A 16,858-nucleotide genomic window follows, 5' to 3' on the forward strand; every position below is an offset into this window, starting at 1 on the left:
ATACTTTACCATAAAATCCAAATCCCTGCACAGTCATGTGACTGCTTTTCTGGGACAAACTGCACCAGCCAAACCATGGTGAGACCATCCCCCAGGGGATAAGTGCAGGCCCATGCTGCACTGGGTCCCTAAAATGGTGTTTTGAAACTCAGCCACGCACCTGAGATAAAACACAGGAGCATTGCACTACCAGGCAGGCAGAAGGCACAGACACAGACAGGATGAAGACAGGGATCAGACAGAAGCCTCAGACTCAAGAAGGGAGATTGTTCACTCTTCTGTGAGGGTTGTCTGAGGAGCAATGGGCACAAACTCTGCTCTCTGGGGAAAAGAGTGGGCTGATGCCATTTTTCACACCTCCCATCATCACAGAGCACACAACAGAGGCTTGAGCCTCTTACACCAAGCTCTGTCCCCCTGTGCTCTGCAACTCCTTTATTTTTAAGTTTATTTACTTATTTTTATAGAGAGACAGAGAGAGCAAGCGAGGGAGGGACAGAGAGAGGAAGAGAGAGAATCCCAGCAGTCTCTCCACTGTCAATGAGAAGCTGGACTCAGGGCTTGAACTCATCAACCATGAAATCATGACCTGAGCCAAATGCATGTGGCTTTTTTAATCAGTCAAGGAAGGAACAACAGCAAAGAAAACACAACCTCCACCCCCCATTATCCTCCTCCATGCATGCACTAGCTCTATTGATCATACAGTGCTGCACAGCTTCAGCTCTAGTGGAAATAGGACCAGAAAAAGGCTTTTCTAATACACAAAACATGGAGATGTAGACAAAATGCCAAGATGGAGGAATTCATCCCAAAAGAAGGAACAAAAAGAGTCAAAGCCAGGGAGCTAATCAAAATAGACATAATAAGTAATATGCCTGAACAAGAATTTAAACAACAATCATAAGGATACCAGCTGGGCTTGAGAAAAGGATAGAATAAATCAGAGAGACCCTTACTGCAGAGATAAAAGACCTAAAAACTAATCAGGTCAAAAGGAAAAATGTTATAACCAAGATGCAAAACTGACTGGAGGTAATGACAAGGATGGAAGAAGTAGAGGAATGAATAAGTGATTTCTGTAAAATTATGGAAAATAATGTACCTGAAAAGAAGAGGGAAAGAAAAATATTAGATCATAAATGTAGTCTTAGAGAACTCAGCAACTTCATTAAGCATAGTAACATTCTCACCATAGGAGTCCCAGTAAAAGAAGAGAGGGAAGGGGGGCAGAAAGGTTTATTTGAGCAAATTATAGCTGAAAAATTCCCTAATTTGGGGAAAGAAATAGACATTCAAATCCAGGAGGCCCAGAGAACTCCCATCAAAATCAACAAAAGCTGACCAACACCAAGATATATCATAGTAAAATTTGCAAAATACAGAGATAAGGAAAGAATCCTGAGAGCAATAAGGGAATAGAAATTCCAAACCTACGAGGGAAGACAGATCAGGTCCACACTAGATCTCTTCACAGAAACCTGGCAGGCCAGAAGAGAGTGACATGATATATTCAACATGCTGAATGGGAAAAATATGCAGCCAAGAATACTTTATCCAGCAAGGCTGTCATTCAGAATAGAAGGAGAGATAAAGAGTTTCCTAGACAAAAACTAAAGGAGTTCATGACCACTAAACCAGCCCTGCAAGAAATATTAAAGGGGACTCTTTGAATGGGAAAGAACAAAAGCTACAAAGACTAGAAAGGAACAGAGAAAATCTCCAGAAATAATGACTTTACAGGTTACATTCATATTTATCAATAATTATATGGAGTGAATTAGACATTAAGACAAAGATTGTAGTAAGAGATGAAGAATGGCACTATACCATAATAAAGGGGACAATCCAACAAGAAGACATAACAATTGTAAATATTTATGCCCCCTACTGGAAAGAACCAAAACCAATCAATAAATACATAACAAACATAAAGAAACTTATTGAAAATAATACAATAATGGTGGGGGACTTTAACACCCGCACTTTCAGCAATGGACAGATCATCTAAGCAGAAAATCAACAAGGAACAATGGATTTGAATGACACACTGGACCAGATGGATTTAGCAGATATATTCAGAATACTAAAGTAGCAGAATACACATTCTTCTTGTGTGCACATGGAACATTCTCCAGAATAGATCACATACTGGATCACAAATCAGGCTTCAGCAAGTACAAAAATATCAGGATCATACCATGCATATTTTCAGACCACAACACTGAAACTAGAAGGCAATCACAAGAAAAATTTGGAAAGACCACAAATACATGGAGGTTAAAGAACATCCTACTAAAGAATGAATGGGTTAACCGGGAAACTAAAGAAGAAATAAAAAATACATGGAAGCAACTGAAAATGAAAACATGACAATCTAAAACCTTCAGGATGGAGCAAAGGCACAGCTAAGAGAGAAGTATATTGCAATACAGGCCTACCTCAAAAGCAAGAAATGTCTCAAATATACAACCTAACCTTACACCTAAAGGAGACAGAAAAGGAACACCAAATAAAGCCTAATGCCAGCAGAAGGGAAATAATAAAGGTTAGAGCAGAAATAAATGATATAGAAACAAACCGGCAAACAAAAAAACAGTGGAACAGATCAATGAAATTAAGAGCTTGTTCTTTGAAAGAATTATTAAAATTGATAAACCCCTAGCCAGACTTATCAAAAAGAAAAAAGACCAAAATAAATAAAATCACAAATGAAAAAGGAGAGATCACAACCAACACCACAGAAATACAAACAGTTACAAGAGATTATCATGAAAAATCATATGCCAGGGGCGCCTGGGTGGCGCAATCGGTTAAGCGTCCGACTTCAGCCAGGTCACGATCTCGCGGTCCGTGAGTTCGAGCCCCGTGTCGGGCTCTGGGCTGATGGCTCAGAGCCTGGAGCCTGTTTCCGATTCTGTGTCTCCCTCTCTCTCTGCCCCTCCCCCGTTCATGCTCTGTCTCTCTCTGTCCCAAAAGTAAATAAACGTTGAAAAAAAAATTAAAAAAAAAAAAGAAAAGAAAAATCATATGCCAATAATTTGGGTAATCTGGAATAAACTGATAAATTCCTAGAAACATACAAATTACCAAAACTGAAACAGGGAGAAATAGAAAATGTGAACAGACCAACAACCAGGAAAGAAATTGTACTCAAAAATCAGTACTCAAAAATCTCCCAACAAACAAAAATCCAAAGCCAGATGGCTTCCCAAGGGAATTCTACCAAACATTTAAAGATTTAATACCTATTATTCTCAAACTTCTCAAATTTAATACCTATTCTTCTCAAGAAAATAGAAATGAATGAAAACTCCCAAACTCATTCTACAAAGCCAACATTACCTTCATTCCAAAACCAAAGTCCCCACTAAAAAGGAGAATTTCCTTTCTCCTTTTGCATCCATGATGATAAATCAATAAATTTTATTGATCCATGATGATGCAAAAATTTTCAACAAGATACTAGCAAATTGAATCCAACAGTACATTAGAGGAATTAACTATTCACCACAACCAAGTGGGATTTGCTCCTGGGCTGCAGGTGTGGTTGAACGTTGCAAATAGATCAATGTGATATACAACACTAATAATAATTTTTTAAAAAAGGATAAGAACTATATGATTCTCTCAATAGACACAGAAAAAGCATTTGACAAAATACAGCATCCATTCTTGATAGAAACCCTCCACCAAATAGGGTTACAGGGAACATACCTCAAGATCATAAAGGTTATATATGAAAGACCTATAGCTAATATCATCCTCAATGGAAAAACTGAGAGCTTTTCCTCTACTGTCAGGAACAAGACAAGGATGTCCACTCTTACCACTGTTGTTAAACATAGTACTGGAAGTCCTAGCTTCAGCAGTCAGATAACAAATGGAAATAAAATGCGTCCACATCAGCAAGGAAGAAATCACACTTTCACTATTCACAGATGATATGATACTCCATGTGGAAAACCAAAAAAGACTCCACCAAAAAATTGCTAGAACCAATACACGAATTCAGAAAAGTCGCAGGATACAAAACCAATATACAGAAATCTGTTGCTTTTCTATACACCAATAAAGAAGCAGAAAGAGAAATCAAGCCATCAACCCCATTTACAACTACACAAAAACCACAAGTTACCTAGGAATAAACCTCACCAAAGAGGTAAAAGATATGTACTCTGAAAATTAGAGAACACTTATAAAAGAAATTGAAGATGACACAAAGAAATGGAAAAACATTCCATGCTCATGGGTCAGAAGAACAAATCTTGTTAAAATATCGATACTACCCAAAGCAATCTACATATTTAATGCAATCCCTGTACAAATACCACCAGCATTTCTCACAGAGCTAGAACAAACAATCCTAAAATTTGTATGGAACCACAAAAGACCCTGAACAGCCAAAGCAATTTTGAAAAACAAAGCTGAAGACATCACAAGTTCAGACTTCAGGCTATGTTACAAAACTGTAGTCATCAAGACAGTATGGTACTGGCACAAAAACAGACACATAAATCCATGGAACGGAATAGAAAACCCAGAAATGTACCCTCAACTACATGGTCAACTAGTATTTGACAAAACAGGAAAGAATATCCAATGAAAAAAAGACAATCTCTTCAACAAATAGTGTTGGGAAAATTGGACAGCAATATACAGAAGACTGAAACTAGACCAATTTCTTACACCATACACAAAAATAAACTCAAAATGGATAAAAGACCTAAATGTGAGGCAGGAAACCATCAAAATCCTAAAGGACAACACAGGTAGCAACCTCTTTGTCATCAGCTATAGCAACTTCTTACTAGACACATATATGGAGGCAAGAAAAGAAAGCCAAAATGAACCATTGGGATTTCATCAAGATAAATAACAGCACAGTGAAGAAAACAATCCACAAAACTAAAAGGCAGCCTATAGAATGGGAGAAGATATTTGCAAATGACATATCTGATAAAGGGTTAGTTCCAAAATCTATAAAGAACTTATCAAACTCAACACCCAAAAAATAAATAATCCAGTTAAGAAATGGGCAAAAGACATAAATAGACATTTTTCCAAAGAAGACATACAGATGGCCAACAGACACAAAAACAGATGTTCAACATCACTCATCATCAGGGAAATACAAATCAAAACTACAATGAGATACCACCTCACACCTGTCAGAATGGCTAAAATTAACAACTCAGGAAACAAAAGATGTTGGCAAGGATGTAGAGAAAGGGGAGCCCTCTTCCACTGTTGGTGGGAAAGCCAACTGGTACAGCCACTGGGGAAAAACAGTATGGAGGTTCCTCAAAATTTTGAAATAGAACTACCCTAAAATCCAACAATTACACTATCAGGTATTTACCCAAAGGATAAAAAATACTGATTCAAAAAAGGCACATGCACCCCTGTGTTTATAGTAGCATTATCAACAATAGCCAGTGAGCCCACATGTCCATCGACTAATGAATGGATAAAGATGTGGTGTATGTATATGTGTGTGTGTGTATGTGTGTGTGTGTCTATGTAGATACAGATATATAGATATAGATATTGTGATATAATAGAAACCAAGAATATGCAATCCCACACAAATTAGTCCAAGTTAAAAGTAGGCACCCTGGTGATATGAAATCATTTTTATTGAAATGGGAAATACAAACCACAGCTCAGTTTAAGGACCCCTTTAGGGCAGTGGTACATTTGGAATGACATGGCCTTAATGCACCAAAATGGCCTTTCAATTTGTTCCAATAGCACCAGGGACTGGAAATTGAGATAACTCATAGAAACTTTAGTACCCATGCCCCTAAGCAGTGCAAATTTGCTTAACAAAGTGTGAAATGCAGAGTAGATACAGCTTTCTCATTTCTAATTCCTTCCTCACATACATTCATCACTCAATAATAAAAACAGATCAGTGAACACAAATGAGGGAAAGAAAGGAATAAATAGGGGAAATGGCAGAAACGAGAAGACAGAAATGAGACTACCTGCCACATTTCTTTGTTTTTGTTTTTAAGAGAGGAGGATTTAATCATAGTAGATATTGACAGAGATGAAAAGTTGTTGAATTCAGCTTTGTTTTTGCTTATCATTTTCACACATCATTGTAGGAAACAGGAAGGAAAAAAACTCATTCTATTGTCAGTTGCCTTAACAATTGAAGAAATGTCAGGGTTTGGGACTAAGTTTGTTGACCTGCCTAATCCTCAAGATGACTCCTAAACATATTGAGTGGGTAGCTTGAACTGTTTCAAAGATTATTTGGGAATTTTCCCAGAATTAATTGTAAGAATTAATTTGAGTGTCAGAATGTCTCTAATAGCCTTGGATATATTCTTCTACACAGGAACTCTGAAAATTTGAAGTGCTCTCTCACTAAGGGTTACCTTACTCTACATGAAGCTCTTGCATTTCTACACTTCCTCCAAATTAGCACATAAACCAACCACAAAAGCTTGGTTTGATCTTATTTTGCACATGCTGTCAGACCTTGTTCTCTGAGGAAAGTCTACTTCATTTGAATGCTAATTAAACTTGCACGAAAAGCTTAAATTAGTCTAGAAATATGCAAGAAATCGTGGAAGTTTTGGTTCGTTGATTATGCCAGATCTCCTTGGAAAATTATTGAAATGATCATTAAAAAATAATTAAAAGTGCTGAGCTATATTTAAGTGCCCATTATGTACTTCTACCTCCAGTCAGTTGTAATAACTGCCTTTGAAAAATCATTCCAGTTCCTTGAGAATTACTTCATGCAAAGAATAAGGAATATGACCCCATCATAATCATTACTTCCTAGAGTATTTTGTGGAATAGTAATATGCAGACACTTTTCCTTTTTAAAAAATAATTCATAGCTATTTTATTGGTTTGTAAGAGATTGGTGTTGATACTGGATTTATCAATGATCTAACTGTATATATTCTACAGTCAGGTGACATAGGTGCTGCTAGTTCTAATGCTATTATTGGCCAGCCTTGTAAATTTGCTCAAGACACTTAACTTTTCAAGCCTCTACTATCAATTTGTAAATATCTTTAACCTCACTGAGATTTTTGCAAGAATTGAATGAGTTACTATCGATGAAAATGCTTTGGAATTACAAAGTAGTATGTTCTGATATAACAAATATAGGTATTAAAATAAGGAGCAATGTAAATATCAGATATTATGGTTTTTAAAAGTACTATGTAAATGCAACATGTTGTTATTAGCATTGATATTATGGAAATAACTGTAATAAGATCCATCTGTATTGTAATTTCTTCTTTTATCTATGTTTGAGAATAAATACATGCTTAATATTCCACACAATGCAAAATTTAAAAATATTTCTTGCATTGCTCAGTTAGGAGATCCATGTTCTAGGCTTCCTTTTGCTTCTAATTACTGTCATGGAACTTTGGCTAGTCAAGTGGACCAATCTGTGCCTTTATTTTTCTTTCTGTACAGTGGAAATAATAGTGCTTACTCTACTTTCCTCATAAAAATAATGGGGAGATAAAATGAGAATTTCAATGTCACAGATATTAACTGAGAGACAGAATCTGAAAACTTCAAATTCTACCTAATGATTATAGTACAAAAACTCTTGGTATTAAAAGACTTCAAAACTCCCTAGAAAATGGTTAAACTATATTTCCCTCATTCATAAATGAGTGCTTATATCATAAGCCCTATGCTCAGCACTGGAACAAAGTAAACATTGTCTCAGCCATCACAGAGCATGAACTATAATCAACATTGTTTAATCCTGAGTTAATTTTAATGTATCCTAATCTTTTGAAAATATGGCAACAAGAATATTTAATGAATTCAAATAACCCAGTCCCTTCCTGAACCAAGTAAGTAAATTTGTTGTTTTCATGCTATTATTTTATAGCTCAGCATGATCAAGACCCAATTCACTAAGACTTATAGGTGCTATTATCCAAATAGTTTGCCTGGTAATAGGCAAACTGGCTTATTTAGAATAGAACAGCTTTTCTTGACCCAATTGCAATTTAGATCTCATGTAAAATATATTTATTCTTTTTGCATTTTGGAGTGAGAAGAGATGTTCCAAGGATCCCATAACCACCCATTAGTTTGGTGATTTGCATGATTCAACATAAAGTTATATTCATGGCTTAAGATTTATTACAGCAAAGAATACAGTGCAGGAACAGGAAGGGAAATTTATACATAGGCAAAGACCAGAAAAATAAGGTGCAGGTTTCCTAAGTCCTACTTCTGAAATGGTCATAAGAGTACTTTCTCCTCAGCTGTGGACCTAGAGAGACAAGAACAAAATGTCTCCACTGGAACACCCATCAGAGTCTTGGGGTCAGAAGTTCTTAAATGGGGCTGGTCACGTAGCTACATGACTAGCCATGGTTCAGACTCCAAACTAGATACCAAATATACATCATAAATCTTTGTGCTTACATTAAACAGTGCTGAAATCCTGGTACATCCTGCCACACTGCCCCAGAAATAGAGAATAAAATTATTAACCAGTAACTATGTGAACATTGCAGGAGTTTAGTTCTCAGTGCTTTGAACAAGGGTCATTGCCCTGGCTCCAACAGTCCTCAGAGATAAGCAAGACTGAGTAAAACAACCTGTTGCATTAACACTTTCCTTTCAATACGAAACAAGAATAATACCTTAAAGGTCTCCTGTGCTCCAATTACTAAACTCAGACATCAGTGCTGTAGGCAGAAGAATAGAGTTGACTTTTGCATGGCTGTAGCCCATGCTCTTTTGATAGACCAAGCACCTTCTTCAAAGCATAGCAGCGGTCACCAAAGTCAGGATGATTATGCTTACAACCCGTTATTTCCTCTATCCATACCCATTCCTAAAACAATGTGCTGAGTGATACCTGCCCAGTGGTGGCATACAGTGCTCACATGTTGGGAACCAGAACTTTCCTAATAATTTCCTTTCATGTCTGTCGAACCAATGTATATAACTACCTCAGGTCTTAAGACAATTACTTTTACATTGATATTTCTTGCTTTATTTATAATTATTCCTCTAGAAGAGTTTGTTTCTTAATTTGGGGCATACTTGTCAAGAATAAAATTACTACCATTTCCTGTTTATATTTGGCATGCAGGGAGAAATTGGCAAGGAAATGTATATCATCAAGCAAGGAGAAGTCCAAGTTCTTGGAGGCTCTGATGGTGCTCAAGTTCTGGTTACTCTGAAAGCTGGAGCAGTGTTTGGAGAAATCAGGTATTTTAAAGACAGATCATAAATATCGAAGTCTACCATCTGTCATAAAAGAAAAATCTTAGGTCATAAAATAACTAAGGTTCCTGCTCAAATTCGGCAAAGGTTTCATTGTTCTGAGAGCATTGGTAAAATAAGGATTTTCACATTTCTATTTATCCCTTCTTCCCCTAAAGACCTAGCTCATTCAGCTCTTTAGTCCCAGGACCTAGGTCAGTGAGTGCCTGACCTAGAATAGATGCTCAATATGTGTTGAATGAATATGTGAATAAATGAATTATGGAAGAAGAGGTTGGTAGAGTTAGTTGTCAAATTGTTGGAAAACTTAAATGTCAGGCTAAGATAGCAGTTTTGAGTAGGCCAAGGAAGTGAACAACAACCAGATTTTACCGATCTTTTAGGCAATGATAAGTAATTTGTATTTTATTCTGAATATAAATGGATACCAGTGGAGGATTTTAGACAAAAGAATCATACAGTTTGAAATCTGATTTTAAATGACCATTCCAACAGCTATGTGGAGGAGTGACAGTAGAGGAGCAAGAATAAAATAGAGGAAACCAATTGAAAGTCAGTTATGGTGGTTCAAGTGAAAGATGATGGAGTCTTAAACTAGGATTCTGGCTCTTAAGGTGAAGAGAAGAGTGCACTGTTAGGCAGGTAATGATATATCAATTTCAGACTTGAGAAAATGGCAGTTGCAAGGTGTCAATTATCTTGTCCAGGATAACATAGCTAAGAAGTGAAAGGGACAATATTCAAAACTGAGCTTTATGGCTTAGGGTCCAGTGATCGTCCCACCACACTACATAAGAAAGATGTTCATCCAAACTCTGATTTCATACCTACTAAGAAGTTACATATTCAGGGTTCCAGAGATGTGGATAATTTCAGATGACTTCATGTTATGTGGGGTTACCTTGGAATGTTGAAGTATGTTATTTCTCTGTTGATAATGTGGCTTCTCTTTTTTTATTTTTTCTCCTTGCTTAAAACAGAGTGAACACTTCTGTGAGGGTCCTGTTTTAGGGCAGTGATGAACATACTTCTCAGAATATCCAGGATTTGAGTTCTTTGCATGTTTCCTATTTCTTCCTTACTGTGAATCCTTGCAAAAGTGATTTAATATTTTAGTGACTTAATAACCACTGTAATCTTCAGGGTCATAAAACATGCAGCAGTCTAATCTGAAACACTGCAGAAATTAATTAGCTGACCCCTCCCAAAGGTTGAGTACTCCCTAAAGAATGAAATCTTATAAATAAAAGTATGTTAATTGCTGATATTATCATCACAGGAGGAAATACTCTAGGAATAGAATCCAGGTGCTGCTGAGCTACAATTGAAAAGAATCTTAGATTCTTGACAGGAGCTTCTCAAATACAGCTCCTATTACCCATTTGGTTTCTAAGGCCAACTTGAAACCAGTAGAACAGACAAGCTCTAAACTTGTTCAATAGTCTGGTTGATTCAAGCAAAAGGGAGCTTTTTTGCCTTGATTCTCCTCTTGGCTATAGTTGAGGAGAAACAGGATGCATCTGGCTCTTTCCAGATACCCACAGGCTTCACAGGCCCACAGCTGTCATATGCCCCTGGAACTCTAGTTATTTATTCCAGTGATGGAGGCATGCCTGCCAAACATCTATATACTGGAAAGATCTGGTAATCGTGTTTACTACTCAAAAATGCTGTGACCTTTGTTAAAATGAGCTACATCCAACACTATCATGTAGCTATTTAAAGATAGTTCTTTTTTCTGAGGAAAAAAATAAGAAAGAAAAGAATTGAGGGCTTTCAAGGACATTATATATTAATCTAAAAGAGGAAAGCCCTGACTAAAATATAGATTTACAGCCTGTCATGGAGAAAATGCAGGCCACACTTCCAATTAATATCTGAAGAGTGAAGACACCCCAATTTTAATAGAGAGACCTAGGGTCTGCCAATGGATGGTCTTGTATTAGTTCTGACTCCATTGTTTTCCTTACATATACACTAAGTGCCAAGTCTTATTCGCCAAATGTATTTAACCACTTCCTATCCTCCCTCTATATCTCACCATTCTTGAAACACATCTGGACTTTTACCATTGGTATTGCTATTGTGATTTCAGTAGAATTCCCTACTGGTTTCGTATCTCTTTGTAATGTCCGCCTTCTGAAAAATACCCATTCACTCTTCAAGACTCAATTTGTGCCCCTTCCCCATGTGCATGTGCTCTCTCTCTCTCTCTCTCTCTCTCTCTCTCTCTCTCTGTCTCTCTCTCTCAAAATAAACAAACTTAAAAAAAATACAGGGGCTCTTGGCTGGCTCAGTTGGTTAAAGTATCCGACTTGGGCTCAGGTCATGATATCGCAGTTCATGAGTTCAAGCCTCACATCAGGCTCTGTGCTGACAGCTCAGAGTCTGGAGCCTTCTTTGGATTCTGTCTCCCTCTCTCTCTCTGCCCCTCCCCTGCTCACACTCTGTCTCTCCTCTCTCTTTCAAAAATAAATAAACATTAAAAAAATTTTTTTAATTCAGTAAGCCAATGACATCACCAAGATGGCAACATAAGTTCTTCCTGATTTGCTTCCCCTCACAAGAACAACTAACAACTATTTAAAAACAAAACATCACTGGGGCACCTGGGTGGCTCAGTCAGTTGAGCAACCAACTTCGGCTCAGGTCATGATCTTGCAGTTTGTGAGTTCAAGCCCCACCTTGGGCTCTGTGCTGACGGCTCAGAGCCTGGAGCCTGCCTTGGTTTCTGTGTCTCCCTCTGTCTGCCCTTCCCCGCTCATGGTCTGTCTCTGTCTCTCAAAAATGAATAAATATTTTTTTAAATTTAATAAATAAAAAAAATCACTGAGAGAATCCTAGAACACAAGGGTAAGTCTGCAACACAGAGACCAAGAGCCTGAATTAGAAAGGTAAGAGAAATGACTACACAGTGACCACATTGCCCCTACCTGAGGCTAGCATAGCACCAAGCAAAGTGGTTTCCCCTGAGCCTCCGGTTCCTCCATTGTGAAAAGAGAACCCAAGGAGGACAACCATCCCCAGCCCCCAAGCATTGTGGGAGCCCATACTCTGATCTTTCAACATGGGGATTGCAGGAGAATCCGTGAGAATCTGTGGGTCTCAACCACTAGGAATCTGACTGTGATGGAGAAGATGGGGGAGGTTTGCAATAGCCAGTAAGTGGATCTTGGCAGACTAAGTTCATACCTCCCGTGCTCAAGTAGTAATCCCAACCAGTGGGTTTACTCTTCTGCAGAAACAAATCAGGAATGCATTCTGACCAGGGAACTCAAAGAAGTACAGATCTGTCTGATTCAGATCCCCAAACAAGGAAGTTGCAGACCCTAGAGCCCCATTTGCCTTTGCCCAGGCAAGGAGCTTATTCACAGTCCCACCCACTGTGGAGAGTCTTCTGGCCCCATCTGGCCAAAAGGGCTAGTGACAACTCCTGGAAGCAGTGTGGGCCAGTGGCAGGCAGAGTCGGGCAGGCAGAACTGAATGCCTGCAGAAAAGCCAGTACCAGGCGTGGAGCATTCTCATGATATGCACAGGCAGAGGGATTGATTCTTAGCCAAAGCTAAGGGTAGCCCCCCTCAAGTACAGAACCTGTTTGTGAAATTTTGAGTAGCTTAGAGCAGTCCCTTCTCCTCCCACTCAGGCAAGGGAGCTAAGACATAGCCCCAGCTGCTGTGGAGAGTGTCATCGGGCCCCATCTGACCATTAAGGGCTGGAGACAACTCCTGGAAACTATATTCAAGTCACTCAGTCAAGGAGAACAGGTATTGCTGACAGTTTACAAAGCAAAGCCAGTGGTCCTGTTTGATCAGGGAATTTGGGGTTCAGGTTGGCTTGAGTTAACAAACAATGAACCCTACCTGCTTCTAAAGCTGCTTTTCCTGCTGTACCCAGATTGGGAATCTAATTCACATCCCTGATATTGGTGACTACAGCCTTCAGCCTGTCCAATTAGGGAACCTAACCAGAGCACACAGGAAGCTCCAGAGCCCATTCAACTGCCCTATGTACAGTAGCACATGAACAGAGAGTAGAGCCTACAACTTCCCCCATCGACAGAGAAAAACCAGAGGCTTCACCTAACCAAGGAATTCAGTACACACTCTGGTCTGATTCAGGTACACAAACAACGACTGGGTCCCATCCCACTGCCCTGCTACATCAGAGAAGCTAATTTATAGTCCCACCCACTACTGAATATAGTACCTACTCCAGACCATCTAGTAAGCCTGAACAGAGAATCCAGGCAATCATGGAACCCATCCTACAGCCTCACTTGGATAGGAGTCGTATCCAACTGTTCTCAGCCAATGGCAGAGTCCCTCATCTCTATCCTTACAGTTTGAACGGTTGCATCACACAAAAATTGACTGTAATAACATGACTCACTTGCCCAAGGACATAACCAGCAGACACCCAGAAACCCAAACTGAATTGGTTGGTGAAGAACTCTCTCTGCCAAACCAAACTGTGAAGTCTGAAAGTGGAGCCCAATTATTCAGATGTGCAGACAATAATATAAAAAATCAAGGATCAGGAAAAATAAGGTAAATATGACACCACCAAAGGAAACTAATAAAACTAACTGACCCTAAGGAAATAGAGATCCATGAGCTGTTAGACAAAGAATTCAGAATAATCGACCTAAGGAAGTTCAGTGAACTACAAGGAAACACAGGCAGACAGAAAACAATGCATAAACAAAATGAGAAGTTCAGTAAAGAAACAGAATGATCAAACAAAAAAAGCAAACAAATATACAAGAGTTGAAAAATGCAACAATTGAACTGAAGAATTCAAAAATGGTTTCAAAAGTAGATCCAACCACAACAGAAGAATTCACGATCTGTAGGATAGGACTTTGGAAATTACCAAGTCAGAGAAGCAAAAAGGAAAATGAAAAAATGAAAAAAGTAAAAAAGGCCTACAGGAATTATGGAACGCAATGATGTTTTGATGCTTTAACCCTTTATCATTATATAATGACTTTCTTTGTCTCTTCTTACCATTTTTAGTTTAAAGTCTATTTTGTCTGATACAAATATAGCTACACTAACTCAAAAAGATATCTGCAACCCCATGTTCATAGCAGCATTATTTACCATACCCAAGACATGCAAATAACCTAAGTATCCATCAATGGATGAATCGATAAATAAGTTTTGTTTGCATATATATGAATGTTATTCAGCCATAAGAAATTCTGCTCTTTGCAACAACAAGGTTGGACCCTGTGGGCATTATGCGAAGCAAAGTAGGTCAGACAAAAAGAAAAATACTGTATGATCTCAGTAAGAGAAAGAAAGAAGGAAAGAAAGAAAATATTCATAGAAAAGACTTGTGAAGGGTGCCTGAGTGGCTCAGTCAATTACGCGTCCTACTTGGTCTCTGGTCATGATCACGTGGTTCATGAGTTCGAGCCCCGCATTGGGCTCTCTGCTGTCAGCATGGAGCCTGCTTTGGATCCTCTGTCTCCCTCTCTCTGGACCTCCCCAACACATTCATCCTCTCTCTCTCTCTCTCTCTCTCTCTCTCTCTCTCTCTCTCAAAAATAAAACATTTAAAAAAAGAAAGAAAGAAAAGAAAAGACCTGTGATTACCAGAAGCAGAGGGGAGGGGGATTTGGAAGAAGGTGGTCAAAAGGTAGAAACTTCCAGTTACAAATAAGTACTAGGGTTGTAATGTACAAAATGATGACTATAGTTGACACTGCTGTATGATAGATAGGAAAGTTGTTAAGAGAGTAAATCTTAAGAGTTCCCATCACAAGAAAAATTTTTCATTTTTTTTCTTTGTTTCTTTTTATTGAACCTATATGAGCAGATGAATGTTAGTTAAACCTAATGCGGTAATCATTTTATGATATATGTAAATCAAATCATCATGCTGTATGCCTTAAATTTATACAGTGATACATGTCAATTGTTTCTCAATTAAACTGGAATTTTAAAAACTATACAATAATTATTGATTTTCATTGATATCCTGAAATATTAAAAAATAATTTTAGGTGTATTCAGTAATTTTTAGTTAATTAATTATGATGTTTAAAAACAACAGAAAATTACACCCAGAACCCCCCTACAGCATAATGTGAAGTACCTGAAAGAAGGCCATGCATGACATGGTAAACAAGAGTGGCAAACAAGAAACAAATTGCTTCCTTGAAGAGCTTTACAAACCAATGAGACAGGGCAATAAAAGATTCCAATACCAGGTGATAAAATGTATGGATTGCATCCAATGATGAAATATACACAGGACGTTATGGAGTACAAAGGCTTCACAAGGACCAATGTATCCCTTGGATTTGGCAATTACTTGAGTTTATTTGAGAACTTAAAGAGAACATTTCAGTGCTCCTCAAATGGCAAATACAGACAATAATGCTTGTACAAAGGTCAATCCTGGTAGTCCCTGCTGTAGGATACATAAAGGATTATTCACATAATGCCTGTAGTGGCCCACACAAAGATGCATCCATGCCCTAAACCCTGGAACCTATGAATGTGACCTTACTTGGAAAAAAAAAAGGGGGGGGTGGCTCTTTGCAGATATAATTAAGTTAAGGATCTCAATATAAGATCATTCTCAATTATCTGGATGGGCTCTAAGTCCAATGACAAGTGTCCTCACATGAGACAGAAGAGGAGAAGACATACAGACACAGGAGGAAGAGGGGAAGGCCATCTGAAGACTGAGGTGGAAGTTGGAGTTAATGCAGCCACAACCAAGGAAATCCTAGAACTACCAGAAGCTGAGAGGCAAGAAAGGATTCCTCCCTCGAGTCTTTGGAGGGAGACCAGCCTTGACACCACCTTGATTTTGGACTTCAGGCCTCCAGAATTGTAAGAGAATGCATTTCTATTGTGGTAAGTCACTGGTTTTGTGGCAGTTTGTTAAAGTAGCCCTAGGAAACAAATACTAAACTCTCTAAATTGTTAACTTTAAAATATTTTACTAGAAAAAAAAAGGGCATGCTTGTCACCTCCCTCTACTCACCCTACATGGCCAGTGTACCTCCAAGACCTGTCGATCTCATCTCTTCAGTATGTCTCCAATAATTTGCATTTTACCATCTCCACTGATGGTACCTTGGTCCAATGACCTCCACCTCTCCTGGACAACTGCAATGGCTTACTCTGCATCTTTCACTCCAATACCATCATCCTCTACAATCCATCATCCACTTTGCAGCCAGAGGGATCTTTTAGAAACACAGATATGATCATACCCCTGCTCTTCTTATTAAAACAATTTAGTGCTTTTATACTGTTTTTAGGAATAAGAACAAATTTCTACCCTGACCTACAAGGTCCTACAGAGCGTAGCCCCTGCCCACCTCTCTACTTCAGCTTGCACCCCACCCCCTGGGCCCTCTTTAATTCAAACTTCAGTTCCCTGAATATGCCACATGCTGTACAGCCATGGGGAGTTTTATGCACATCCTGTTACTTTTGTCTGGACACTTTTCCCACCTCCTTTACTTAGTCTCAACTTCTTTCCAAACTTCCTAGATTCTCCATAATAGAGACCTTCCAGTTCTCCTTGCTATATGCTCTGGTCAGGCTATATTCCTCTCTTCTGAGAAGTTATCTTTGTAATTATGTCCTCATTG

The 16,858-nt window shown here is 38.4% G+C and overlaps 1 protein-coding gene across 3 annotated transcripts in view; it reads left to right on the forward strand.

The window, feature by feature from the left end:
- CNGB3 (cyclic nucleotide gated channel subunit beta 3) overlaps positions 1–16,858 on the forward strand; it is a 151,763-nt gene that overhangs the window by 115,389 nt on the left and 19,516 nt on the right. For all 3 annotated transcript variants that reach the window (XM_045454542.1, XM_045454543.1, XM_045454544.1), the window contains one exon: positions 9,107–9,225. In XM_045454542.1, the coding sequence (XP_045310498.1) occupies positions 9,107–9,225 (119 nt within the window). The remainder of the gene's footprint in view (positions 1–9,106; positions 9,226–16,858) is intronic.

Source organism: Leopardus geoffroyi, chromosome C3, assembly GCF_018350155.1.
Source record: "Leopardus geoffroyi isolate Oge1 chromosome C3, O.geoffroyi_Oge1_pat1.0, whole genome shotgun sequence".
In the NCBI taxonomy this organism is placed as follows: Eukaryota; Metazoa; Chordata; class Mammalia; order Carnivora; family Felidae; genus Leopardus; species Leopardus geoffroyi.